Source organism: Delphinus delphis, chromosome 3, assembly GCF_949987515.2.
Source record: "Delphinus delphis chromosome 3, mDelDel1.2, whole genome shotgun sequence".
NCBI classification, from domain to species: Eukaryota; Metazoa; Chordata; class Mammalia; order Artiodactyla; family Delphinidae; genus Delphinus; species Delphinus delphis.
In genome coordinates, this window is record NC_082685.1 from 130,829,637 (window position 1) to 130,857,563 (window position 27,927).

The window sequence follows — 27,927 nt, forward strand, 5'->3', positions numbered from 1 at the left end:
GTGGTGCAGTGGTTGAGAGTCCGCCTGCTGATGCAGGGAACACGGGTTCGTGCCCCGGTCCGGGAACATCCCACATGCCGCGGAGCGGCTGGACCTGTAAGCCGTGGCCGCTGAGCCTGCGTGTCCGGAGCCTGTGCTCTGCAACGGGAGAGGCCACAACAGTGAGAGGCCTGTGTACCACAAAAAAAAAAAAAAAAAAAAAAGAATCCGCCTGTCAGTGCAGGGGAAATGGGTTCGAGCCCTGGTCTGGGAAGATCCCACATGTTGCGGAGCAACTGAGCCGTGCACCACAACTACTAAGCCTGTGCTCTAGAGCCCATGAGCCACAACTACTGAACATATGAGCCATAACTACTGAAGCCTGCGTGCCTAGAGTCCGAGCTCGCAACAAGAGAAGCCACCTCAATGAGAAGCCCGTGCACCACAACGAAGAGTAGCCTCCACTTGCTGCAGCTAGAGAAAGCCTGAGTGCAACAATGAAGACCCAACACAGCAAAAAAAAAAAAAAAAAAAAAAAAGGCATAAGCATCATGTTTTTTTTTAATTTTTATTTTTTTAAAACATCTTTATTGTAGTATAATTGCTCTACAATAGTGTGTTAGTTTCTGCTTTATAACAAAGTGAATCAGCCATACATATACATATATTCCCATATCTCCTCCCTATTGTGTCTCCCTCCCACCCTTCCTATCCCACCCATCAAGGTGGTCACAAAGCATGGAGCTGATCTCCCTGTGCTCTGCGGTTGCTTCCTACTAGCTATCTATTTTACATTTGGTAGTGTATATATGTCCATGTCACTCTCTCTTCATCCCAGCTTACCCTTCCCACTCCCCGTGTCCTCAAGTACATTCTCTACGTCTGCGTCTTTATTCCTGACCTGTCCCTAGGTTCTTCAGAACCATTTTTTTTCTTTGTTTTAGATTCCATATATGTGTGTTAGCATATGGTATTTTTTTTTTCTCTTTCTGACTTACTTCACTCTGTATGACAGACTCTAGGTCCATCCACCTTACAAATAACTCAATTTCGTTTCTTTTTATGGCTAAGTAATATTCCATTGTATATATGTGCCACATCTTCTTTATCCATTCATCTGTCGATGGACACTTAGGTTGCTTCCATGTCATGGCTACTGTAAACAGAGCTGCAATGAACATTGTGGTACATGACTCTTTTTGAAATATGGTTTTCTCAGGGTATATGCCCAGTAGTGGGATTGCAGGGTCATATGGTAGTTATATTTTTAGTTTTTTAAGGAAACTTCATACTGTTCTCCACAGTGTCTGTATCAATTTACATTCCCACCAACAGTGCAGGAGGGTTCCCTTTTCTCCACACTCTCTCCAGCATTCACTGTGTGTAGATTTTTTGATGATGGCCATTCTGACTAGTGTGAGGTGATACCTCATAGTTTTGATTTACATTTCTCTAATGATTAGTGATGTTGAGCATCCTTTCATGTGTTTGTTGGCAATCTGTATATCTTCTTTGGAGAAATGTCTATTTAGGTCTTCTGCCAATTTTTGGACTGGGTTGTTTGTTTTTTTGATATTGAGCTGCATGAGCTGCTTGTAAATTTTGGAGATTAATCCTTTGTCACTTGCTTCATTTGCAAACACTTTCTCCCATTCTAAGGGTTGTCTTTTAGTCTTGTTTATGGTTTCCGTTGCTGGGCAAAAGCTTTTAAGTTTCATTAGGTCCCATTTGTTTATTTTTGTTTTTATTTCCGTGTCTCTGGGAGATGTGTTAAAAAGGATCTTGCTGTGATTTATGTCATAGAGTGTTCCTGCCTATGTTTTCCTCTAAGAGTTTTATAGTGTCTGGCCTTACATTTAGGTCTTTAATCCATTTTGAGTTTATTTTTGTGTATGGTGTTTGGAGTGTTCTAACTTCATTCTTTTACATGTAGCTGTCCAGTTTTCCCAGCACCACTTATTGAAGAGGCTGTCTGTTCTCCATTGTATATTCTCGCCTCCTTTATCAAAAATAAGGTGACCGGGTTTCCCTGGTGGCGCAGTGGTTGAGAGTCCGCCTGCTGATGCAGGGGACACGGGTTCATGCCCCGGTCCGGCAAGATCCCACATGCCACTGAGCGGCTTGGCCCATGAGCCAAGGCCGCTGAGCCTGCGCGTCCGGAGCCTGTGCTCCACAATGGGAGAGGCCCGCGTACCACAAAAAAAAAAAAAAAAAAAGGTTACCATATGTGCATAAGTTTATCTCTGGGCTTTCTATCCTGTTCCATTGATCTATATTTCTGTTTTTGTGCCAGTACCATGCTGTCTTGATTACTGTAGCTTTGTAGTATAGTCTGAAGTCAGGGAGCCTGATTCCTCCAGCTCTGTTTTTCTTTCTCAAGATTGCTATGGGTATTTGGGGGTCTTTTCTGTTTCCATACAAATTGTGAAAGTTTTTGTTCTAGTTCTGTGAAAAATGACATAGATAGTTTGATAGGGATTGCACTGAATCTGTAGATTGCTTTGGATAGTATAGTCATTTTCACAATGTTGATTCTTCCAATCCAAGAACATGGTATATCTCTCCATCTGTTTGTATCATCTTTAATTTCTTTCATCAGTGTCTTATAGTTTTCTGCATACAGGTATTTTGTCTCCTTAGGTAGGTTTATTCCTAGGTATTCTATTGTTTTTGTTGCAGTGGTAAATGGGAGTGTTTCCTTAATTTCTCTTTCAGATTTTTCATCATTAGTGTATAGGAATGCAAGAGATTTCTGTGCATTAATTTTGTTTCCTGCTACTTTACCAAATTCATTGATTAATTCTAGTAGTTTTCTGGTAGCATCTTTAGGATTCTCTATGTATAGTATCATGGCATCTGCAAACAGTGACAGTTTTACTTCTTTTCCAGTTTGGATTCCTTTTATTTCTTTTTCTTCTCTGATTGTTGAGGCTGAAATTTCCAAAACTATGTTGAATTATAGTGTTGAGAGTGGACAACTTTGTCTTGTGCCTGATCTTAGAGGAAATGCTTTCAGTTTTTCACCATTGAGAATGATGTTTGGTCTGGGTTTGTCATATATGGCCTTTATTATGTTGAGGTAAGTTCCCTCTATGTCTACTTTCTGTAGGGTTTTTTAGCATAAATCGGTGTTGAATTTTGTCGAAAGCTTTTTCTGCATCTATGGAGATGATCATACGGTTTTTCCCCTTCAATTTGTTAATACGGTTTATCACACTGAATGATATGCCTATATTAAAGAATGCTTGCATTCCTGGGATAAACCCCACGTGATCATGGTGTATGATCCTTTTAATGTGCTGTTGGATTCTGTTTGCTAGTATTTTTTGAGGATTTTTGCATCTATTTTCATCAGTGATATTGACCTGTAGTTTTCTTTCTTTGTGACATCTTTGTCTGGTTTTGGTATCAAGGTGATGGTGACCACATAGAATGAATTGGGGAGTGTTCCTCCTTCTGCTATATTTTGGAAGACTTTAAGAAGGATAGGTGTTATCTCTTCTCTAAATGTTTGCTAGAATTCGCCTGTGAAGCCATCTGGTGCTGGGCTTTTGTTTGTTGGAAGATTTTAAATCACAGTTTCAGGTTCAGTGCTTGTGATTAGTCTTTTGATATTTTCCATTTCTTCCTGGTTCAGTCTCGGACTGTTGTGCTTTTCTAAGAATTTGTCCATTTCTTCCAGGTTGTCCATTTTATTGGCATAGAGTTGCTTGTAGTAATCTCTCATGATCCTTTGTACTTATGCAGTGTCTGTTGTTACTTCTCCTTTTTCATTTCTAATTCTATTGATTTGAGTCTTCTCCCTTTTTTTCTTGATAAGTCTGGTTAATGGTTTATCAATTTTGTTTATCTTCTCAAAGAACCAGCTTTTAGTTTTATTGGTCTTTGCTATTGTTTCCTTCATTTCTTTTTCATTTATTTCTGATCTTATCTTCATGATTCCTTTCCTTCTGCTAACTTTGGGGTTTTTGTTCTTTCTCTAATTGCTTTAGGTGTAAGGTTAGCTTGTTTATTTGAGATGTTTCTTATTTCTTGAGGTAGGATTGTATTGACTCAAAGTCTACACCACCTCAATTTTGGGATGATTCGTTGCCTATTCAGGTATTCCAGAGATGCAGGGTACATCAAGTTGATTGTGGAGTTTTAATCCGCTGCTCCTGAGGCTGCTGCGAAAATTTTCCCTTTCTCTTCTTTGTTCGCACAGCTCCCGGGGTTCAGCTTTGGATGTGGCCCCGCCTCTGCATGTAGGTCGCCTGAGGGCGTCTGTTCCCGCTCTGACAGGACGGGGTTAAAGGAGCAGCTGATTCGGGGGTTCTGGCTCACTCAGGCCGGGGGGAGGGAGGGGTTCGGATGCGGGGCGAGCCTGCGGCAGCAGAGGCCAGCGTGATGTTGCAACAGCCTGAGACACGCCATGCGTTCTCCCCGGGAAGCTGTCCCTCGATCACGGGACCCTGGCAGTGGCGGGTTGCACAGGCTCCCGGGAGGGGCGGTGTGGACAGTGACCTGTGCTTGCACACAGGCTTCTTGGTGGCGGCAAGCTTAGCGTCTCATGCTCGTCTCTGGGGTCCGCGCTGATAGCTGAGGCTCGCACCGGTCTCTGGACCTCCTTTAAGCGGCGCTCTTAATCCCCTCTCCTCTCGCACCAGGAAACAAAGAGGCAAGAAAAAGTCTCTTGTCTCTTCGGCAGCTCCAGACTTTCTCCCAGACTCCCTCCCGGCTAGCCGTGGCGCACTAAGCCCCTGCAGGCTGTGTTCACGCTGCCAACCCCGTCCTCTCCCTGGGCTCTGACCGAAGCCCGAGCCTCAGCTCCCAGCCCCGCCCTCCCCGGCGGGGGAGCAGACAAGCCTCTTGGGCTGGTGAGTGCCGGTCGGCCCTGATCCTCTGTGCCGGAATCTCTCCGCTTTGCCCTCCGCACCCCTGTTGCTGTGCTCTCCTCCGTGGCTCTGAAGCTTCCCCGCTCCGCCACCCGCAGTCTCCGCCCACGAAGGGGCTTCTAGTGTGTGGAAACCTTTCCTCCTTCACAGCTCCCTCCCACTGGTGCCGGTCCCCTCCCTATCCTTTTGTCTCTGTTTTTTCTTTTTTCTTTTGCCCTACCCAGGTACGTGGGGAGTTTCTTGCCTTTTGGGAGGTCTGAGGTCTTTTGCCAGCGTTCAGTAGGTGTTCTGTAGGAGTTGTTCCACATGTAGATGTATTTCTGATGTATTTGTGGGGAGGAAGGTGATCTCCACGTCTTACTCCTCCGCCATCTTGAAGGTCTCCTCAGCATCATGTTTACGTCAATTCACCTTGCCCTCAGATCCCACAGGGATGATGTAAAGGGTCCAAATAGATGCCTTCCCCCACAGTGGGTTGCATTAGAGAAGAATGCATAGGTTGGGAAATCTACTGATTTTACAGTAAGCAGAAGGAAGCTTGCTCTTTGTCTCAGATGGAGAGGTTACCCCATCCCTCAAGATTGCTTGTTGCAAATCAATTCTGAGAAATGGTTTAGATAAAGAGTATTCCAGACCCTGCATCCCATCCTTAGCATATTCAACAAGACATGCAGGAATGTGAGAGACCCAAGGGAAATAGTAATAATGTCTACTTCACATGTTGCTGTAAAGGTCAAATGAAAAAGAAATTGAGGAAAGGTTTGTAAAAGGTAAGAGGCAATCTCCAAAAACTGGAAACAACCCAAATCAACCCAGATGTTCTTCATCTGGTGAATGAATAGGCAAACTGTGCTAAATCCACACAATGGACTCAGCAACACGGAAGAATGACCCACTGATGCAAATAACATCGTGGGTGTATCGCAAATGCATGATGCTAAGTGAAAGAAGCCAGACTCAAAAGGCTACAGACCATATGATTCCATTTATGTGACATTCTGCAACAGACAAAACTATAGGAAGAGAAAATAGACCCATGGTGGGCAGAAGCTGAAGATGGGGTGAGGAAATGACTGTAAAAGGGGCACTGAGGAATTGTTGGAAGTGATGGGGCTGTTCTACATCTTGATTGTGAGGGTGGTTACAGGACTGTATGAATTTGTCAGCACTCATAGGATTGTCCATTAAAAAAGAGTGAAGGTATTTGAGTCAACATAGAAGAAAACTGCAAATGAACTGCTATAAGTACACCTGTATGAACTTTGCCATTTACACTTACTTGCTTCAGCCCATAGTCCAGATTTGTGCTGTAAAGCCTCAAGACACACAGGCTATTTGTAGGACTCTACGCAGTTACAGAGCCATTCCCCCAGTGAGTGCATCGGTGGGATGATGTTCCCTCCTTGGTTTCAGAGAATATTCTCCGAGTATTCCTCTCCTTTTACCACCACAACACCCAAATACCTAATTATAGCAAGTCTAATTCAATATACCATGATATAGTCAGTTCCCACCTATATAGCTAGTAGAGGAGAATAGTTTTAAGAATTTAGAAATACAGAAACAATCCTAAAATCTACTTTAAGCAATAGCGTCAGCCATATCATCCTAGCATTATTTGTTCTACTTCTCAGATGAAGAAGCTGAGACTCTGGAGGGGAGCGTTAGGTGACTTGGCCGAGTTCACACAGCAATAAATGAAAAAGCTAGGATTCTAAACCCAGGCAGTCTGGCTCCAAAGTCTGGTGTTTTCATAACTATGCTACAAAGGAACAGAAGGACAAGAAGGCACATATTATGCGGCTTCCCTGGTGGCTCAGTGGTTGAGAGTCCGCCTGCCGATGTAGGGGATACGGGTTCGTGCCCCGGTCCGGGAGGATCCCACATGCCGCGGAGAGGCTGGGCCCGTGAGCCATGGCTGCTGAGCCTGCGCGTCCAGAGCCTGTGCTCCGCAACGGGAGAGGCCACAACAGTAAGAGGCCCGCCCACCGCAAAAACAAAAACAAACAAACAAACAAAAAGGCACATATTTTGTCTCACTCCGAGTTTAAAACAATAAAATTCAATAAAAATAAAATTGGGAAAAAAAAATAAAATTGGGGGTAGGAGAAATGAGTGAAGGGAGCCAAAAGGTGAAAATAAAAATGCCCAAAATAAAACATGTGACAATAAAGCAATAAAAAAAATTGTAAAGACCTAAATGTAAGACTGGATACTATAAAACTCCTAGAGGAATACATAGGCAGAACACTCTTTGACATAAATTGCAGCAATATTTTTTGGATCCACCTCCTAGAGTAATGGAAAGAAAACCAAAAATAAACAAATGGGACCTAAATAAACTTAAAAGCTTTTGCACAGCAAAGGAAACCATAAACAAAAGGAAAAGACAACCTACGGAATGGGAGAAAATATTTGCAAACAATGCTACCAACAAGGGATTAATTTCCAAAATATACAAATAGCTCATGTAGCTTAATATCGAAAAAACAAACAACCCAATCATAAAATGGGCAGGAGACGTAAATAAACATTTCTCCAAAGAAGCCAACAAGCACATGAAAAGATGCTCAACATCTCTAATTATTAGAGAAATGCAAATCAAAACTACAATGAGGTATCACCTCATATCAGTCAGAATGGCCATTATTAAAAAGTCTACAAATAATAAATGCTGGAGAGCATGTGGAGAAAAAGGAGCCCTCCTGCAATGTTGGTGGAAATGTAAATTGGTGCAGCCACTATGGGGAACAGTGTGGAAGTTCCTGAAAAACCTTAAAACTAGAGTTATCGTATGATTCTGCAATTCCACTCCTGAGTATTTATCTGGAGAAAACTCTAATTCAAAAAGATACATGTGCCCCAATGTTCATAGGAGCACTATTTACAATAGCCAAGACATGGAAGCAACCTGAGTGTGCATTGATAGATGAATGGATAAAGGAGATGTGGTACATATACACAATGGAATATTACTCAGCCATAAAAATGAATGAAATAATGCCATTTGCAGCACCATGGATGGACCTAGAGATTATCATATTAAGTCAAGTAAGTCAGATAGAGAAAGACAAATATATGATATCCCTTATATGTGGAGTCTAGAAATGATATAAATGAACTTATTTACAAAACAGAAATAGATTCACAGACATAGAAAACAAACTTATGGTTACCAGAAGGAATAGTGGGGTAGGGGAGATAAATTAGGAGTTTGGGACTAACATATACACACTACTTTATATAAAATAGATAAACAACAAGGACCCGCTCTGTAGCACAGGGAACTATATTCAATGTCTTGTAATAACCTATAATGGAAAAGAATCTGGAAAAGAATATATATATGTATAGCTGAATCATTTTGCTATACACCTGATGCTAACACAACATTGTAAATTAAAGATACATCAATTTAAAATGCTTAGAAAAAATAAATAAATAAAAATAAAATTGATTAGGAGCAGAAACCCTAACATTTGTCTTGAAGACACTCCCACATGGGTCTCTCATGTTCCTGAATGTCTTGCTGAATATGCTAAGGATGGGTTGCAAGGTCTGGATGACTCTATCTAAACCATTTCTCAGAATTGATTTGCAACAGGCAATCTTGAGGGATGGGGTAACCTCTCCATCTGGGGCAAAGAGCAGGCTTTCTTCTGCTTACTGCAAAAGCAGTGGATTCCCCAATCTAATGCAGTCCTCTCTAATACAACCGACTGTGGGGGAAGGCACATATTTGGGTCCTTCATGAAATCCCTGTGGGATTTGGGGGCAAGGTGAACTGATGTAAACATGGTGCTCATGTTGCTTGCTGTGTTGTGAGTAATAAAATCCTTTGTCTCTGACCCAGGAGTCTTGTGTCTTCTGTCAGCATACATGAAACAGTAATAGGCTAACTTATTAGGTTGTAAATAGGATAAAATCAAATCCCAGACCCCAAAGTTTGTATCTAAGTTTAGATACAAACTTTAATGTGTTAATGGTTCCTAGAAAACTTGGAAAAATGAAGGTATAAGAGCAAGCAATCATAAAATAGGAAAGAAGGGACAAGTATGAATTTTTTAATTAGCGAACTTTTTGCATGGATTTATCTAAACGGCATCTCCAACTCTTTACCTTCTGGCTTTGTAAAAAGAAGCCCTGGCTTTAGGGCTAATTGTTCCTTAATGGCACTCTGCTTCTCATGATAAACTTGAAGAAACTAACTTCTGTGTTGGTGGGAACTGTTCCAGTGGGCATTCGTGTTGCATGGTCAGATATGGTGAAAAGATGACTAGCCGTGACTTAAGGCAGAGAACTACTAAGTTGATAGTACCAACTTCAATTGGTAATTTGTGAACTGTATGATACAGAGGTGGAAAGAATGTTAGAGCTCCTCATTTTATAAGTAATCTGACTTTTGGGAGAGGAGTAACTTGGCCAAAACCACAGTGCAAGTTAATGGCAGAGCAAGAGTATCTGGCTTGGAGTAGAAGTCCGCTGTTCATTTCACCACTCCAGTTCTATTCTGCTTCTCCAGAACTATTCCCAATTCATAGCAATTATGGGATACTGATTTACATTAACCAAGCTCAAATCCGGTGGATAAACCACAATTCAATTCATTTCCAGTTGTAGGTGTGTAACTGTCTAGAGTAGGGGCACTTCCCTGTCAGGGGTAAGTCTTCCCAGACTTAAACTTAAGTCTTAAATCAGAAGGTTGCTTGGTGAGCACAGAATTGGAACACATTTAAATGTGTATTCTCTCCGCCTGCCAATGCAGGGGACAGGGGTTCGATCCCTGGTCCAGGAAGATCCTACATGCCACGGAGCAACTAAGCCCATGTGCCACAACTACTGGGCCTGTGCTCTAGAGCCCACGCGCCACAACTACTGAGCCCACATGCCACAACTACTGAAGCCCGTGCGCCCTGGAGCCCATGCTCCGTAACAAGAGAAGCTATTGCAATGAGAAGCACGTGCACTACAACGAAGAGTAGGCCTCTCCCGCTGCACCTAGAGAAAGTCCGCGTGCAGCAGCGAACACCCAGTGCAGCCAAAAAAAATAATAAACAAATAAATAAATGTGTATTCTAGTGACATAATCATCAAGCTAGAGAAGCCATATGGATTGCTCTTGATTTAGTATATTTCTATTTAGACAATGAGGTTGGAAGTTTAGAATTTATTCACTCAAATTTATTGACCACCTACTATGTGTCAAGCATCTACTATGTGTAGGATCTGGGCCCAAGGATAGTGTTCTCTGGACAAGTACATTATAGAGACATATTTATTATCCAAATAATTTTTAAATTTAGACATCTAAGTACCATTACTTTATCTCAAAAGAAAAATTTATTATTTTAGGGGCTTTCTATGAGTTATCTTAATTTCATCATAAATATGTACAGTAGAAAATAATTATCACATTTTGCAGATGAGGAACCTGAGACTTAAAGGGGCAAAATATCATTTTCAATACCTGTCACACAATTAGCAAGTGGCAGGCCTAGGAAGACCCAGGTCTACCTTGCCCAAGCACATTTGCTTTCCACTACACCTTTTAACTCACAAATTTCTTAAAATTGAGTTTATTACATTCTAAGCATAGCCATATTAAGGTTTTCTTTTGTGACTCTATAATCCTAGTTCCATGATTTAGGAAAGCTACTAAGCTCATCTACACATCAATTCAACAAACATTTATTGTATTGTACAATGATGTACAAAGCTTACTATATACAAGACAGTTAGCCATTCTCTGAAGAGGACACAAATATGAAAAAGACAAGATCCTTGTATTCTTGGAGTTACAACATAGTGGAGAACACACACACACACACACACACACACACACACACACACACACACAAGCTGGAACTAAGTAGACAAACAGTACAAAAGATATGCTATGGAAACTTAGGGAAGAGAAAAGAATTCCAACTAGGAAGATCTGAGAAGGGTTTTTGGAAATGGGAACTGAAATTTCATGGATAAGATTGCCAGGAGAAGATAGGGAAAAAGAACCCAAAGGTGAGGCAGCCTTAGCAAAGGCCAGAAGGCAGGAGAGTCCTGGGCATTCCCTACATTGTGGGGGACCGGAGATGCTGGTGGGATTGTGAGAGAGGATGCAAGAAAGGTAGAGAGATGTTAAAATAATAGAGGACTTTTATGTGAGCTAGGAAGTTTAGAACTTAATTCTATGTGTAAGAAAGATCCTTTCCCAGATTTAGGGCACGGGAGAAATATGATCAGCGCAAGATCGTGCTTATTGCCTTCTATAGTTTTGTCACTGGATCTCCACTACTTTGCCTAGTGCGTGGCACTTGCTGGGTGCGAATAAACATGCTAAATGAACGGACTAGAGGAGAATAGACTGGAGGTTGAATTATCAGTTAGGTTCTTGTAATCATTGACGAAGAGGGCAGATGTAATCCGTACTACAGAGGTGAAAATGACTGTCTTTGATAGTTGGATTTGGGCACATGGGAAAGAGGAGTTAAGGCTGGCTTTGACTTTGCTGTACAAGGAAGATAAGTGATACTGGGAACAAGGTGCATGCAGAGGAATAGCTGGTTTGGGGAGAATGGGAATAGGGAAAGATTCCCAATTCTGTTTTGGATTATGTTGTATTTCAAGTGCTGGTAGGATATCTAGTAAAAGGATTATCAGGTCTAGAGCATTTATGAGCCCTCTTTTGAGGAGGGTACCATGTTCATAAGCCTGACTTCATCAGTTGTTTTATACAGATATGTACTCATTTCAGTTTGATAGTTTCCTTACATTCCTTAAAATCATGGGGAGGTAGCTTAGTACCCTATGCAAGAGCTGTACCACAGAGAAAAAGAGAAGGGGAAAATGCTTGAAGTGGTTGGAGGTGAAGTGATATGATTTTCATACTTTCAGCTGGGCAGACTTTATTCCCCATCTTCATTAATTGGGGTATGGATGGAGAAGACATTTTATTTTATTTATTTTTTTGAACAAAGTGAGGGCACATTTATTGAGAGACAAAATGAGATCTGCACAAAAGAAAAGTCATCCCACGTTCTCGGATGGGAAGAAATTATGTTACAATATGTAATTATCTCTAAATTAATATATACATTTAGTACAATTAACCTAATCTCTAATGCTCTCTAAATCTAGTTATTGAAAACTTTAGAAGTACTTCATAAGGTAAGAAGGTAATTAGAAAGTGTCAGGACAACAACCTAAAATATTTTCTAGTTATTATTGAGTTACTTACAAAGTTACCCAGACATTCTCATATCGTGAACTTCTGCTCAGTTCTGGAACTTTCTGGTGACTGTGGTGAGAGTTTTACTGCAATACCTCATAAGTTATTGGGCTCACCATATATTATTTTGTATTGGAGAAAGACATTTTAAAGGATAGACTACTTAGAAATCATTCAGTAACGGGACAATATACGTATACACAAACTACTTATAATTGATAAATAATAAGTCATGTAACCAGAGGTGACGTAGTTTATTGACTGCTCTTCTGACTGAGGCTTTTTTACGTTGCTAAAACCTTCTCAGGTTACTTTTTTATTGTCCTACTGAGTCTGAATTATAAGAGATTCACTGATTCCTTCCCCAGCGCTATTTTGAGCTATACATTCTGGGGAGCAGTCCCGCTCAGAGAGTTTATTAGTCCGGGACACGATGGTCTCCTTCCCTTCCTTTCCCCTCACTCCTCCGCAGTGAGGGAAGTCCCCCTTCATCCAGCGTCCCCACCTGTCCCACGCAGGCTGGAGCTGGATACATCCCCATCAGCTGGCGCTTTTCCCACCCACCACCCGCGGGGCACGTGCCCCGGGGACCGTTGGAGCGAACCCCAACCGTCCCTTTTGTCCAGTAAGGAGCGCGCAGGGAGGGTCGGGCTGGCGCGCGGGAGCTGGGGGCGCGAGCCGGGCTGGCTGGCGCAGGGGAGGTGGGGCGCCCGGGGGAGGTCCGGCCGGGACGCGGGACCAGCCTCCAGTCCGGCGGGAGGAGCAGCTGCCCGAGGGACGCGACAACCGACCGTTGGAGTTGGGGATGAGGGGCTCTCCGGTTTGCATTTCTGGAAAGCAACTGAAATCAGTGAAGTAGAAAAAGCAAGTTGCAAAACCGATAAGTATAGTAAGATCCCATTTATGTAGAAAGATTCACAGCGCCAAATTATCTATGTGTACGTATGTAAATGCACTGGAAGGGAGGGAGCTTACTTTGTACATTTCTGAGCTACTTAATATTATTATTATTTAGCATGAAAGTGTGATCATGTAACTGAAAAATAATCTGCATTCGGGAAGCTTGGCTATCCTTTTGCTTCCCATAGGTAGGGACCTGCTCAGACTCAGAGCACCGACAAGAGATGAGTCAGGAAAAGCTTCTTCCCACTCGCCCTTCTCTCTGCCTCACTACTCTACCTGTTTCCCCCTCACCTTCTTATTCAAAGTCTTTCCAAGTGGCCTTTGCCCTTTGCCGAGGAGTCCTCACAGCCTTTCTCATTATTATAAATCTACCTTCCAAACCCACTCTCAAAGAGGAAACATTTTGAAAACAGGTAATTACTCACAGGCACCTGAACATTTGAACTAGCCATTATTCCTAAAACATATTTGATACAAATTAAGATAAAATGTTTATAGAATATATCTTTTTTCTCCTAAACAGGTGTACCATAGTTTTTCTATTTGTATGACCACATGATGTTAATTTTTTTATTTTAAGTTTTCATTTTGAACTAACTTGACTTAGAAAAAGTTACAAAAATGGTACAAAGAATCCCATTGTATCCTTCACCCAACTTCCCTAAATATTAACACTTAACCATAATAAATGATTATATACAGGAAATTAGCATTACTATTACTCTATTAACTAATCTACAGATATTATTCACATTTCTACAATTATTCAACAAATGTCCTTTTTTTTTTCTGGTCTAGATTTCAATCCAGGATCTCATAATGCATTCAGTTGTCATGTCTACTTAGTTTCTTCTGATCTGTGACAGTTTCTCAGTGTTTCTTCATGACTGACCCTTTCGAAGAGTATTACTGGCCAATTATTTTGTGGATGTCCTTCAATTTGGGTTTGTTTAGTATTTTCATTATTCAAGTTATAATTTTTTTTTGGCAAAAATATTACAGAGGTAATATTGTACCCTTCCCAGTACATTATATCAAGAGGCACATGATGTCCGTGTGTCATTAATGGTGACCTTAATCGATTACTTTGTTAAGGTGGTGTCTGCCAGGTTTGTCCAACGAAAAGCTGTAATTTTTCTTTTTGTATTTAATCATAGGAGGCAAACATCCTCATCACATGCACACCAATTTTAGCATTCATGGTTCCTGACTGAGACAGTATGTGGTGTTTGCCAAATGGTGATTTTTCTGTTGACATTATTCTGATGTTAAATTTCAATCTGAATATTTAAATGCACAATAACTTTTAAAAGGAAGATTTTGACTAATATTTTTCTACTTTACACTAGGGGGGAAAAGGCATTTGGAGGCTGTGTGATATGCCATGGAATTAGTGGCTAAAATAGAATTGTTGAATGTATTACTTATAGATAACTGAATTCTAAATGAATAATTCACTATTCTTAGTACTTGTAAGGAACATGGGATCTGAAATCCCAATTTACATGAATTTACAAGCTCATTAATTGAATTGGTTTTTATTACTCCCATGTTTGTACCCATTCTTATAAATGGGTGAATATAAAATGGTATTTTAAATAGAACTAAGATTAGAAGTTTTTAATTTTATTTCAATGTATTGCTACTTTTAGTTGGTATTGAAAACTAATCCTTTAAATCAACAATACTTCTGACTCTCATCCAATGATATTTCACTTTACTTAGCCTCAATGTTTGCTGAAAGGATTTACTGGAAGTTGGAATGAGTATCCTTTGAATGCACTGCAAGGAAAGTGGAATTCTTGTGGGTGAAACTTAGAGGTCTTTTAATCTGAAGGTTATTTGACTAGCAAGCATTTTGATAAATCTCATTTGAAGATTAAGTTACCCTGTGCAGCATTTCCTCTAACCCTTTATCATGTAAATGGAGAACTGGCCTAAGATTGGATCTTAGCCTTGAGGCCATTTTTATTTCAGTATGAAGGAAAGCAGGAGAAATGAGTTTAGATTTTAAAACTCACTGACCATTTTGACTATCTGATATCTATTAGCCCTTCCCCCTCCCCAATGCACAAACCCACATGTTGCATTGGAGGGAAAGCAATCCAATTTCAATTGTGGGGGGGTGGTGGAGAGGAGGGAGGAGGTAATGAGGGGGGAAAAGCAGACTGCTAGACTGTCAGAGGTTTCCCAGACAGTTTCCCCCCATGCCATACGGCACAGCTCTCCTCTCCTGGCAGCTCAGGTGTGCACAGCCCAACTGGCTTATTTTCCTCCAAACCCCTCCCTCAACCCCGAATATCATCGTCTCCTTTATCACTTAGCCCCCAGTCTGCTCAGCTTTCTTGCTGGGTCTTCACTCCCTATCAGGTCCTCCCCGTCACCGGCCGTTTCACCAACTTTCACTAACCATTGTTAGGAGGGAAAGCTCAGAAGCCGAAGTGAGAGAACATGACCACTGCCAAATGGTTAGAGCAAAGAAGAATTTCTTGAATAAATATGTCAATGATTCCCCCCTTTCTCATTAGCATAGAAATCTTGCCACGTTTTCTTGTCCGTTTGAAAGTGGAGGAAGAGCTGATGACACGTTGAGGGAACACGCCTAGACTCAGTAGCTTAAGCAAAGGGTGATTAGCGTCAAAAGAGAGGAGGCCGGAGAGTTATGCACCCCTCCGATCCCTCAGAGGCAGAGGCAGGATGATGGGGTTGGAGAATGAGAAGTGGGGGCCGAGGAAAACGGAGCAGAGTTCGTTATTACAGAACATTTTTGTTTCTAAAATGAAAAGAACGTGAATTCCCAGAACCCGCTTCTTCGCCCGCCAACGGCCTTGCCTCCTGCAGCTGTCCAGCCCTCCGCTCCTGGCCCGGCTCAGGCCCGCCACCGCTCGCGGCAAAGCTTGGCGCTCCTGTGCGCGCCTCCGCGGACAAAGAGCTGGAGGCTGCGGGGCGCGGCCGCCGGCCGGGAGGGGGAGAGAGAGGGAGAGAGAGAGAGAGAGTGAGGACCCAGGCGCGCGCAGGGGGAAGCCCTCCCGGGCTCTGACGTCACCGAAGCGCCGGCCAATAAGAAGCCGGAGAGGGGGATTCCCGCTCTGGCTGCCGCCCCGCCGGCTTTTTAAACCGTACCCTGGGGAAAGCTCGCTGAGAGCGGTGGGAGGAGTGGGGAAAAATGGGAGGTTAGGAGTTAAATATGATCGTCCTGGGGGACAAGACTCCAGAGGTTTGATGATTAAGAGTCAAGACTGGCTTAGACCTGGGGGGCAAAACCAAAAGCGGTCGAGGAGAGGCTACTCTCCAGCCAGGTAGGGCAAACTCCTCCAGAGATGGAGTGGAAACTTGAGCGCACCGCCCGGAGGAGGGTCCGGACCGAAGAAGAGATCCTATGGGTGAGTAACGCCCTTTTGTTTCCTCGCCCCAACTCCCTAAAGGGACTTCTTGTCGAAGGCACCGTTTATAATACCTGTTTAGGACCAAGAGGTAGTTCAAAACTCTAAATCCTGATTTTAATTTTGAGTTGTGTAATTTAGTTATATTCTGGCGGTGCCTGTTTTCTTTCTAAGAAAAGTGAATGTAGTTTGACTAAGTAAGGATCTAGAAACATTCCACGCCTAATATTATGATTTTCCTAAACAGTTTATATTCATATATGTTGTCTGTATTTTCAAAGGAGGAGGTCATGCGGGTGCTCGCCAAAGACATGAAACAGAAGAGAGCTCAAGATTCTCCCAAGGTGAGTGTCCAGTGCTTACTCCAGTTCTCTGTCTTGAATATGACCTCGAACAAACTAATTCTTGCTAAAGATATTTGCTGGAAGTATGAATTGGTCTGAAAATACGAAAAATTTAAAAAATCTCATACTATCACTAACTACAGTCTATATATTAAAGAGTATATATTGAAACATTTTTGTAAGAAACTGAAGATCTCTGACTGACAAATAATGGTAATCATTTTAATCTGAATGTTACGTTCTAGTTTTTGCCTCTACAGCAAAAGATGAAGCTTGGGTGTGTCAGGTAGGCAGTGCATCTTTAGCTGGCTGTTATAATTTCATTTTAACAGTTGCTAGTTGCACTCCCCTCTGTTGTGTTCATAAGCTTGCCCCCCAAAGAAACGGAAATGGTGCTATCTTGTGGTCAAGAGGAGAAGTGGCATAATCTACGGCCCTTAGGTTAGTAATTTAACAGTTGATCCCATGTAGTACTTTTTCACCTTGAAAGTCCAAACCCAAAGGCCTTTAGCGTCTCTTGTAATCAGTGTAAATAATTATCAGGATTCACCTTGCTTCTCTCTAGGCTAAATAGTTCACATTCCTTTAGTCTTTACTTATAGATTTTAGTTTCAAAACCATCACCAGTTTTATAGATTTTTTTCTAGACCTTCTTTAAATTTTTCTGTATTTAATTGGTGACACAATAAATTGAACACATAACTTTCAGAATTCAATGACTAATAGCCTTTGTAGCCAGAGAAAACAAATGACATTTGACTCCTAAAATTCCCTAAATACTTTAATATTTATTTTTCCCAAACAAAGCTGAAGATTTGTCTTGCCTACCTTTTGTATCACCATGGCTCCTAGATATTTGACTACCTGATACACACAACTGGTCTTTTCGTCAGTAAATAGAAGTAATGGGAAAAGCTACAGTTATGTATAACTTTGTTAATTCACTTGTATAGCAGTATCCGAGCCTTTAATTTGTAAAACCTAAGTGGAAGTATTTTGAAAGTTTTCTTTTTAAGTTTTTGCATAGATTAAAGAAAATATTGGTTTTATTTCTTATAGTATTTTTGGAGGAACAGGTTTTGCCTGTAAGTTTTCTTTAATGTGACTATTAAGATGAAAGTTCTGCCACTGTTTCATGTTACAAATTTAGCCTCAGTGACTTTATGGGCCATGAAAAGCAGCGGTGACCTGAATCAGGTAGGCAGTGTATTGTTAGCTGGCTGCTTTGGGTCAATTCAGCAGCCACAACTACCCTGCCACTTGCTTCTGGATAAATTCTTCTTGTTAACGAAGTACACTGGTTACCTGTGTGTGATGGGTTGGCAGTGTATTGTTAGCTGGTTGAATATGTGAATGGCATCAGCTAACATGCAACTGCTATCTCATTGCATGTACAATGAACATCAGAGTATAATTAAATCTGTAAGTAATATGTGTGTATGTTTGTGTGTATGTGTACTTTTTGCCATGAACCGGGTCACTCTTTACCATAATGTTTATTACTACTTTTCAGTTATAATACAACAAACAGCTTTATAATGCTGAAGAAACTACTCCAATTAATTATTTTAAAAATTTCAGGTAATATTCTGGAGTCTCTAATACTTGTAGACAGTATTAAAGTATTTGTGAAATTATATATTTATTTTAAATATAAAATTTAGAATATAATGACAATTTGGAATGGAAAACCTAAAATGTTTCCTCAAATTTTCAACTTTCAACTAAGTCTTTAGAATTCTTTCTGGATCATTAGTTTCTTAATTTGACATTAGAGTAGGTTTCAGTTACCAAGGGTGTGTACAGCTAAAGGGAGAATTGAAGTAACTTTCCAGATGAGTCAGTCAACTAAAACATTTTCACTTGAATATCAAGAGAATTGGGGATTTTGGGGGTTAGGGGATGGGGCTAAATTGTTTGGAAGATTTGCCTTGAGTCTTCATTTTCTGTAAAATCACAGACTCATACAGTGTTTGGAAGAGAGCATGATATTTAGCTTGTGAAGGGGGAGAACTGACCGCACAATATAATTTAAAATATTTTCTCATTCCCTTGGAGGCCATTTTGACTCATGGAGCCGTGTCAGGTGTGTGCTGGGTCCCAGACACACTGTGGTTGTATAAACATTTGCAGCAAGTTCATGGAACTGACTTTGGTGGTCTGGTCAATTATTTACACCCTAAATGAGAAGTGAGAAATGTATCACATTCTCTACTGCATTGGACTATAAGTTATGGGTAAAATTAAATTCTTACCTTATTTAAATGTAAACATTTCTAGAACCATGGGTTAAAGAGGTAACTATAATTTGATTCTTACGCATATTGTTACTTTCAAATCTCATCCTCTTTTTGTTGTTGCCTAGTATCATTCCATTTCAGCATCTTTGTGTTTTAAGTATTCCTTTAATGTAAATATTGTTTTCATCTTTTTTTAAGGTTAAATTTCAACATGTTATTTTCTATAGAAAATCACTGATCTGTTGATAAAAATAAAACCTACTAAATTTAGAAGGCTTGTCCTTTGTGTTTTACTTAAAAAAATTTTTTTTAAAGAGCAAGACATAAAATGCCAACATTTATACTCAATAAAAAGAATACATAGTTCAGTTCCTATTATTGAGATGATGAGAAAGGAAAGAAAGAATCGAGTGTAGTAAAGATAAACAAGGAGGTCAATGGGTAAGGAGGTGATTAAATGTTTAAATTCAAAAAGAAAACGTTTTCGTAAGAGTGGAAGGAAAGAGAGGGATCCACACTTGGGATGTCAGAGGAAGAGAAGATGGAAGTGGGTTGAAAAAAAGAGGAGGAGGGAGGCAAAGCTGGTTGGAAGTATCTTCTCTGGGGGCAGCCACTGCTGTTCACTGGTGCTGGGGATGTAATTGCTTCCCATCACACCCTCTGGAAAATGTCCGAGTTTCTCAGTGCTCTTTAATGGCTCTCCCCCACCAGCCTCTGCCCCCAAAAGAGAATGCTTCCCTTGGCAAGGTGTGGCCTTAACCGTTCAGAGGGAGGAGGGAACAAGAAGAGTGGGAAGAAGTGTGATGTATTAGTTTCTTGGTATAACAGTTATTAGGATTTTATTATTCCCTGGGGAACATGAAGTCAAGCTGAGGGATAAATACAGAGCGTCCCCATGTTAGCTGCACCCAAACATGACATTTTTCTTTCAAAGGAACACGTTAGCAGGAATACACATGATTTTGTACAGGGATCACCCAAGACCTTCCCGCTCACATCGGGCAGTCTTGAAACAGTTAATATGTTTAAAGAAAATAAATGTAGAGAACTAGTTTTTGTTTTCCTTCTTAGACTTTGTCTCTCTCTCTCTCTCTATATATATATATATTTTTTTTTTTCTTATTTTTTACTGGAGTGTTTTCCTACTTGAAATTACCTGCAGGCAATCCAGTTACGTCGTTAGATTATAGTGTGATTATACAGTTATAATGTTAGCAGCTTTTCATAATTCAGTATAACTGCATATACATCCACATTTATATATAACCTGTCAAAATAATATATTTGTAATAAAAATAAAGAGTATATGTGATATGTTTTTGCTTTAGGTTTTTCTCTGTGGAGATCCTTATTACCGTAAGTCTGATTTTAAAAATTTTGTTGTGCTGGAGCCAGCTTGTCCTGGTCTGTGAGAATTGATTGTTAAATTTTCAGAAATTTTACAAGCCAGTTATCAAACCATTAGTAGATTAAAATTGACCATGTGGGAGCATTCACACCATAGAAATTGCAAATGCTGCAAATTGGGACGACTCCTCCAGAGATTTGGTTGTTAAACATTTACCAGTCATCACTGTATATATGCTATATATACTATAGTTATTAAGAATCATGTATATGTACATATATACATACTATAGGTATGCTATAATTAGTACGCAATTTCAAAAATGAAGTACAATTTTTTGGGAATATTTCAGGCAAATTCATATTTATTCCACTCTCCAACACTCTGTATTTTTACATCTGCCATAAGATGATGATCAGAAGTTAGTAGGAAGTACTCCTCTCCACTTCCCAAATAAAACAAACAAAAACAAACTTTGTCAATGAATTATTAACCACAGATAAAAGCATTTGATTTTGTCCCTTTCCTTTGTCAGGAGGACAACTGCTGAATACTCTTTTATGGGATGCCTACTATTTTTGTTATACTTCTCAGTTCAGGCAGTTCGTAGCAGTTTATGTCCCAGACTTTTTTTTTTTTTTTTAGCGGTACGCGGGCCTCTCACTGTTGTGGCCTCTCCCGTTGCGGAGCACAGTCTCCGGACGCGCAGGCTCAGTGTCCGGACGCGCAGGCTCAGCGGCCATAGCTCCAGGGCCCAGCTGCTCTGCGGCACGTGGGATCCTCCCGGACCGGGGCAGGAACCCGTGTCCCCTGCATCGGCAGGCGGACTCTCAACCACTGAGCCACCAGGGAAGCCCTGTCCCAGACTTCTTGATGCTGAGATAGGGAAGGTATTGTGCTTAGTTCAAGAAAAATGCATTTTTTTTCTCTGTGTGTTTGCCTGACGGTATTCATATGAGACATTTGAGGTCTGGGTGGCGGCACATCAGCAAATGGCTCTCCTCTCTTTCATCACACATAGCCTGGTTGTTACAGAACCCTGAATGGACACCTGTATGACACACTTTCAAATCCCTACCTGCCTTCCCTGCATACTCAGAGGGGCAAGAGGAGAGAATCAAGCCTAACCTAGCAGAAATTATAGGTTGAATAAGGCAACCAAGTTTGGAGATATATAAGTGAAAAACCCACTTTTTATGGCTTTGGAGAGAACTAGTGATTTGGGGCAGGATGGACACCTCAACTGCGTTCTCTGGGACAGTCCTGGTCGTCCCCCAGCTCATTACTCTCTATCTGGCAGTGGGGTGTCTACGTAACCTCTGTGGTGCTGGCAGATACACTTCTGCTCACACCCTGACTGTGAGCACATAAACACCCCAGCCGTCCTGGAGCGCTGATATGAATTCATGGAAGTCGTAAGCGGGGGTAAACAGCAAGAGTGCTCCAGAAGCAACACTTGGAGGGATTATCCTAAATAAAATTTTGCTTAGAGGCCCAGAATTCAAATTGCTAACAGGCATTTTTGGGGCAAGCTTGCAAAAGACAGATAGACTAGTGAGGTGGCTTCCATTTCTTCAACAACAATCCAGGTTAGTACTGATTCCTGATCACTTGAAAGCCCTTGGGAACTTGGAAGGGGCTTTTTGTTCACTTTGACCCCACCCCCAATTTATAGGTGAGGAAACTGAAAAGTAGTCGAGCTTGGCCCAAGGACCTGCCGCTGGTGAGAGGTAGAAGCGGGCTTTGCTCACACAGTGACCACCATTCTTTTTTTTTTTTTATGTCTTTTTTATTGTGGTAAAAGTCACATAATATAAAACATACTATTTTAACCATATTGACTGCTATTCTTGAGGTGCCTCTGCACATCCTCTTGACCTGAGGGGAACCACACCTCCACCCCCATCAGAGAGCTTACTAAATACATTCAGAGCTGGGGGTTGGACATCTATGTTGAAGTAGAAGGTATTCCGGGAAATATATTTGATTTTTTTAAGAACTTTAAACACTTTTGCAGAATTACTGAGGTGGCACTACTGATTTCACCATAAAAAAAATATCTTCACTTTCACTCATCAGGTCAGAATTGGAGAGCCAATTCACAGTTATTTAGATTGGGTCTTCCTTCTTAGCCAAATTCTACATGACTGTTTTTTCACACTGGTTTTTGGCTCCAGTATTCCTGTTTAACTCCTTTATGAAATGAATATATATTTCATGGGGCAATAATTAACCTTCATCAACTTGGCAGGTTGCTTTTTTTCCAATAATTAGAAGGCTGACAAAATGTAAAGATCAGGACTTTGGGAGAAAAGGTATGTTGTGGCTCTATCGAAAGGCTCAGTGGTTGCTGATGTTTCTAAGACTCATGTAGTTGCAATCACTCCCTTTTCTTCGTTAAGAGTTTTGACTGTTTGCAGTTGATTCTTCTTACTACAGCCATGAGAATGATGCAGCATTGAATTCTTTCCAAATGGCTAATCTAGTCTGACTAGATTAGCAACCAAAATTAACCTGTAAGGAACCTGTAAGGAATTAACCTGTAAAGAATTAACCAAAACCTGTAAGGAATTAACGTGTAACGAATTTATCAAAATTAACCTGAAGGGGAATCAAGCTGAATGATCATATACTCATGGCTTTTTTCTTACACTTGGGATTTTCACTCAAAAATACAGACTGACTCAAGTGTTAATATTCTAATTATGGAATTTGAGTTGCTTCTAGAAAATAATAAATATTGAGAAAGATGAAGGCTTTTTCAAATGTTGTGATAATGTCACTTATAAGTGACTATTTGGCCAGGTGTAGTAAAACATACCATGAACCTGTACTTAAAAAAACCCCCAAAATCCTGTACCTGAAACAAATGAAAATACATAAGGATTAGAATCTATATTTCACATTTTCAATGTTTATTTTGTTTTTTATTACATAAAAATAATCATTTATAATTAGTTACTCTGGAAATGTCACACAGTGTCTTGAATTCAAACAGTGGTCTAGTGTGTTGGCATTTCCATCAAGAATGATACTAGAAAATGTCAAGTCAGACAATAGGATATTGAAGCACATTGGTGACTGTATTCTGAATTATTTAGTGTGGTCAGATGAAGTATTTAATATATTTCATTTAGAGTCTTTGGCTACTCTTCATTTTTGCTTTAGGTAACATCTCTATCGTGGGGACATTCATTACCAGTCACTGACAAGATAACATAAAAGGAAAGTCATCCTTCAGTGCCACATTTAATTGTCAGAGTATTTAAAATGGGATCAAACCCTCACGGAGACATTTCTGTATTCTGACTATTGCCTTAGAATGATTCAATGGCATTTTCATAGATCCTCTTTCTTTTTTATGATCATTTGTCTAATCAGAGCTGCTATCTCAGGCCTGATGATTTCAATGGGTTCCTCTGGCCTCCAAGATTTCACAACTTGACCTTCAGGGTTGACCAGATACTTCCAGAAATTCCATCTTGGTTCCTTGTTTGACGAATCTAAAATATGAGAATATATTTTCATGAGTAAATTCTTTTTCAAGATTTTCATTTTTGTTAGTATCTGCATAAATTACAACTTTAGAATCAAGTTCTAGTATTGTCATCATTTCAAAAACCAAACTAAACAAAAAGCAAAACACCCAAACAAAACAACTCAAAGTTTGTGTAAACAGATTTATAGAAATACTTGGTGACTTCCCTGATGATTCTACTGACCTAGAATCAAGAAATGAAATAAATTAGTTTATTTTAGATTTGTTGATCTCCACCACAAAAAATTTACCCTGTCACTAGGTGAAAACTTTCAGTTTCTTAACATTTTTTTAAAGATAAAGTGATGTTCTAAATGTCTTTGGTAATAGGAATGTATGGATTACTTTTTATAGTAAATATATATATGTTTTTAATATTGTTGTATGTTATATAGTAAGGAATTCTAAATAATTGTAGATATCCTTTGATACATCTTAATTTAGGTAAGAAATGTAGAAGTTTTTTTCTATTTATATCATACAGGATTTGTGTGCATTATTATTGACTAACATGAGAAAAAATATAATTATTATGTGCCTAGTAATGTATGCTCAGTGCTTTAAATGGATCCTCTCCTTTAATCTTTACAGCAACCCTGTAAACATTGGATATTATTATTATCCCCATTTTGCAGATGAGACAAATGGAGGCCTGGACTCACAGTCACATGCTAGTGAGTGGTAGAGCCTGGATTGATATCTAGACCTTCCTATTTGCAGAGCTCGTGCTGTTAAAATAGGGAACATGGCAAAGCAAACAGATTTTAGGAGGAAGATGACAAATTCATTTTTGTACACAAGGAGATTCAGGTTATGTGGGACACCCAATCAGAGGAGGCTTCGGAGCTTAAGAGCAAGGGCTCACCCAGGGAAAGGGGACAGAGTAAGGAGAGCCCATGTGGATGTGGCAGAATCCTGAGGATCAGTAGCGTTAAGGGTGGAGGAAAAGAGGAACCTGCAAGGGAGGAAGAGAAGGGGCCAGAGTAGAAGTCACAGGCAGCGAGACCCCCCAGGCTCAGGAGAGTTATGGAGTGAGTCCAAACACAGTGATCTAAGAAGGAAGCAGAGACAGGGAAGTGGAGAAAACAAATGTTAACTATCCTTTCAAAAACGTTGCTGATGAGGTAGGTAGAAGGAACACACTGCCTAGAGTTTTTAAAATTGAGGGATACTTTGCTTTATGCTGGGGAAAGAACAAATGCGGGAGCACAGGTTAAAAATAATGAATGAAAAGTAGCCTAATATTTACTTATACGTGTTTTATTCTGTGTACTGTGCCAAGCATTTACACTGGTTATTTCATTTTTAATAGTGTTGCTGATTAGCTCAAACATCAGTGACTTGGTATGAACATCATATTATTAACTAAAGCCTTCTTAAAATCGCTTTGAAAAATAGCCATTTTTATGATGGAAAATGTGTTTTTAAAGATAATGCCCATCAGGGCAGGGCTCTCTCTAGTCAGTGTAACATCTTCGTGTGAATTAGAAAAAGATACCCTTCCAGGTGGGGACAGTCCCTCGGCACATACCTTGCACTTGCCTGTGTTTCAGCCCCCGTTTGCCTCCTTACTCCTGTTTAGTGGACAACCTGTACACCTGTACAGAGCCATCTTGTTTGTGAGTGCATGATCAGGTACTGTCCATTGTGGCCAGTTTTCAAAGATCTAATTTTCATTTGGCCGTCAACTTATAATCTTTGTCTCTGGAGCTTCATCTAACTTTAGTGAAACCTTAAATCACTGTTATGTTTTGATCACACAGGGTAAGTGGAGTTTCAGAAGCTTTCTTAGTGACAAAGGGGAAGAACCTAGGAGCTATTGTGCCCAAGTTTTTGCCTGCTGTAATTGAGAGATGATTACAGGGCACATGCTCTGGCTTTTTTTTTCCCGTGCACCCTGGAAATAAAAGGAATGAAGACCTCACTCTAGTTGCTATTTGTGGTGTTAGGCATTATATTGACTTTCCCTAGAAACTGAATATAATGTTTTTGGATGATTCTGATTTCATACTTAAATGAAATATTATAGGACATCATTAGCTGGTTTGTTTGATTGGAAGCTTGATTGCCTGGATGAGGTCATGGTTTTAGCAAAACTTAAATTACCCACAGTGAAAATGACTGAGGCTGTTATCTATATAAGTTAGATGAGAGGACATGAGCTGAATGTCCTTTAGAATAGTGTCTGCCACAGTGTAAGCTGTATGTGAATAAGTACTTTACTTTTATTATTAACACACTTAATCCTCCAGGCAATCTTAGGGGGTAGATACTATTGATAACGTCATTTTACAAACGAGGAAACGGGCACAGAGAAAGTATGTGCCTAATGCCACCCAGCAAAAGTAAAGGAGCAGGGGTTTCAACACAGACTGGGGCCAAAGTTTGGCTTTTAGTCACTATACTGCACCACGTTTATGCTGGAAAATCTTTAAATAGGTTTCTGTAGCTAGCTTAATTACAGAGATAGACTAACACTACCCTCCTCCAAAAAAAATCAAGATATATTGTTTTGAATTTTGCCAAAAACCACCTGGCAAACAGATATTATTTACCCTTGAGGATAATATCTTAGATAAGTAAGGCAACATAAAAATAACCACAAAGATAAGTTCAACTAATAACGCTCAGCAAAATTGATGTGGGACGTATAGCTTTAATATTGGGGAGGGATATTTGCCCACATGTTAGTTAAATGAGAATTGAAATATTTTGTGAAAATAGCCATGACCACACTTAAAGTAAATTCTTCAGGAAAATGATCATAAAAATAAAATACACTGGAGTAGATTTATTTTGCCATCCAAGATGTTAAAACATTGATTTCAGGGAAGCATAACTTATAGAAAGTCACAAAGGATGAGAATCTAGCTCTTTGATAGTTTTATAAAACTTTCCCACTAAAACATTTCAAATGAATGTATAGTCCTGGTATATTTGTTTTAAAAATGAAAAGCAATTAAAAACATTAAATTGGTGAGACAAGGTAGATATTTACCAACAAGAAATCTAAATGCAGGTTCTGCTTCAGGTCCTAGAATCTTAATCTTGTGGAAGATGGGGAACGTTACTCCGAAGTTATTTCTTGCAAAAGATACTACTTCCTTGCTTGGGTGGGGCTCCGATTCTCCAAACTGATTGCATGGAAAAGCCAAGACGCTGAAGTGGAATGGTCCAAACTCTTTGTGCAGTTCCTGCAGTGCTAAGTAATTTCTGTCTGTGAGTTGGCAGTCACTAGCCACGTTTACAACTAGTGCAACCTCCCGGAAAAAGAAAAAATCCAACCGGAAAGTGAAGCAAATAAAAGATTAAAAAAAATATTTGCAAGTAGTTAAAATCCTAAACCATTTTGGAGGAATACAACCTTTGATAGATGGTTATCTCATACTTTTAGATATACCCAATTCTGCTGAAAATCATAACATGGATGCATGAGTTAAAACTCTGAAAAATCACGACCATTGAAAAAGCCCTATGTACTCAACTAAAGTTTTTTTTTAAAAAATAAAAGATAAAATATGATTATTGATAGAGTACTTTTTAATGTTGTTAGATTATGGAATTAATACTTTCATATTCACATTATATGGAATACTCCATATTCACATTACTAACTCTAAGAATTTCCTAAGCAACTTAAAGTATTGATCCATCACTTAAAGCAAACAGTTAACATAATCAGTTATCAGTTAGAAGTATATAAACTGAGAGCTCTGATGGCTAAAGTGATATACTAATAACATTACATTGAAGACTAAATTATAATATGACCGTTTAACAGTGAAAAATGGACTATTAAGAGAATAAGCAGAGAACACGGACAAACAACAGAAATAAAAATCAGAAGATACAACTTACTTTGCCTTTAAACTTTTCCAGAGAAACCGTTCTTCCATTTGCATCTTTCACTTCAAATGTATAAAAGCTGTTGATTTTAGGTTTTAGGAATTTTAGTTGTAGAAGAAATAACATTACTGTACATAGAACCATAGACAGCAAAACTGCAAATACCTTTGCTTTGGGCCCTGAACATCTCAGAGGGTAGGCTGTGAGAGGCTCCATTTTGGATGATTCTAGAGGGAAGTCTCAGCAG

The 27,927-nt window shown here is 39.9% G+C and overlaps 2 protein-coding genes across 3 annotated transcripts in view; one reads left to right on the plus strand and one right to left on the minus strand.

Moving 5' to 3' along the window:
• The first annotated feature begins 16,301 nt into the window (after positions 1-16,301).
• Positions 16,302-27,927, plus strand: part of CDC20B (cell division cycle 20B) — a 62,275-nt gene continuing 50,649 nt past the window's right edge. The window contains exons 1-2 of the mRNA XM_060007042.1: positions 16,302-16,364; positions 16,646-16,708. Coding sequence (XP_059863025.1) covers positions 16,302-16,364; positions 16,646-16,708 — 126 coding nt within the window. The remainder of the gene's footprint in view (positions 16,365-16,645; positions 16,709-27,927) is intronic.
• GPX8 (glutathione peroxidase 8 (putative)) lies at positions 23,197-27,896 on the minus strand. 2 transcript variants are annotated; one of them, XM_060007040.1, is made up of 3 exons: positions 27,693-27,896; positions 26,833-27,094; positions 23,197-23,799 (listed from the first exon to the last, which is right to left on the minus strand). In XM_060007040.1, exons 1-3 carry the CDS (start codon positions 27,894-27,896, stop codon positions 23,636-23,638), a joined length of 630 nt encoding a protein of 209 aa, XP_059863023.1. In that variant the 3' UTR covers positions 23,197-23,635. The 2 variants fall into 2 exon arrangements, with proteins under 2 accessions (XP_059863023.1, XP_059863024.1); XM_060007041.1 differs by lacking the exon at positions 26,833-27,094.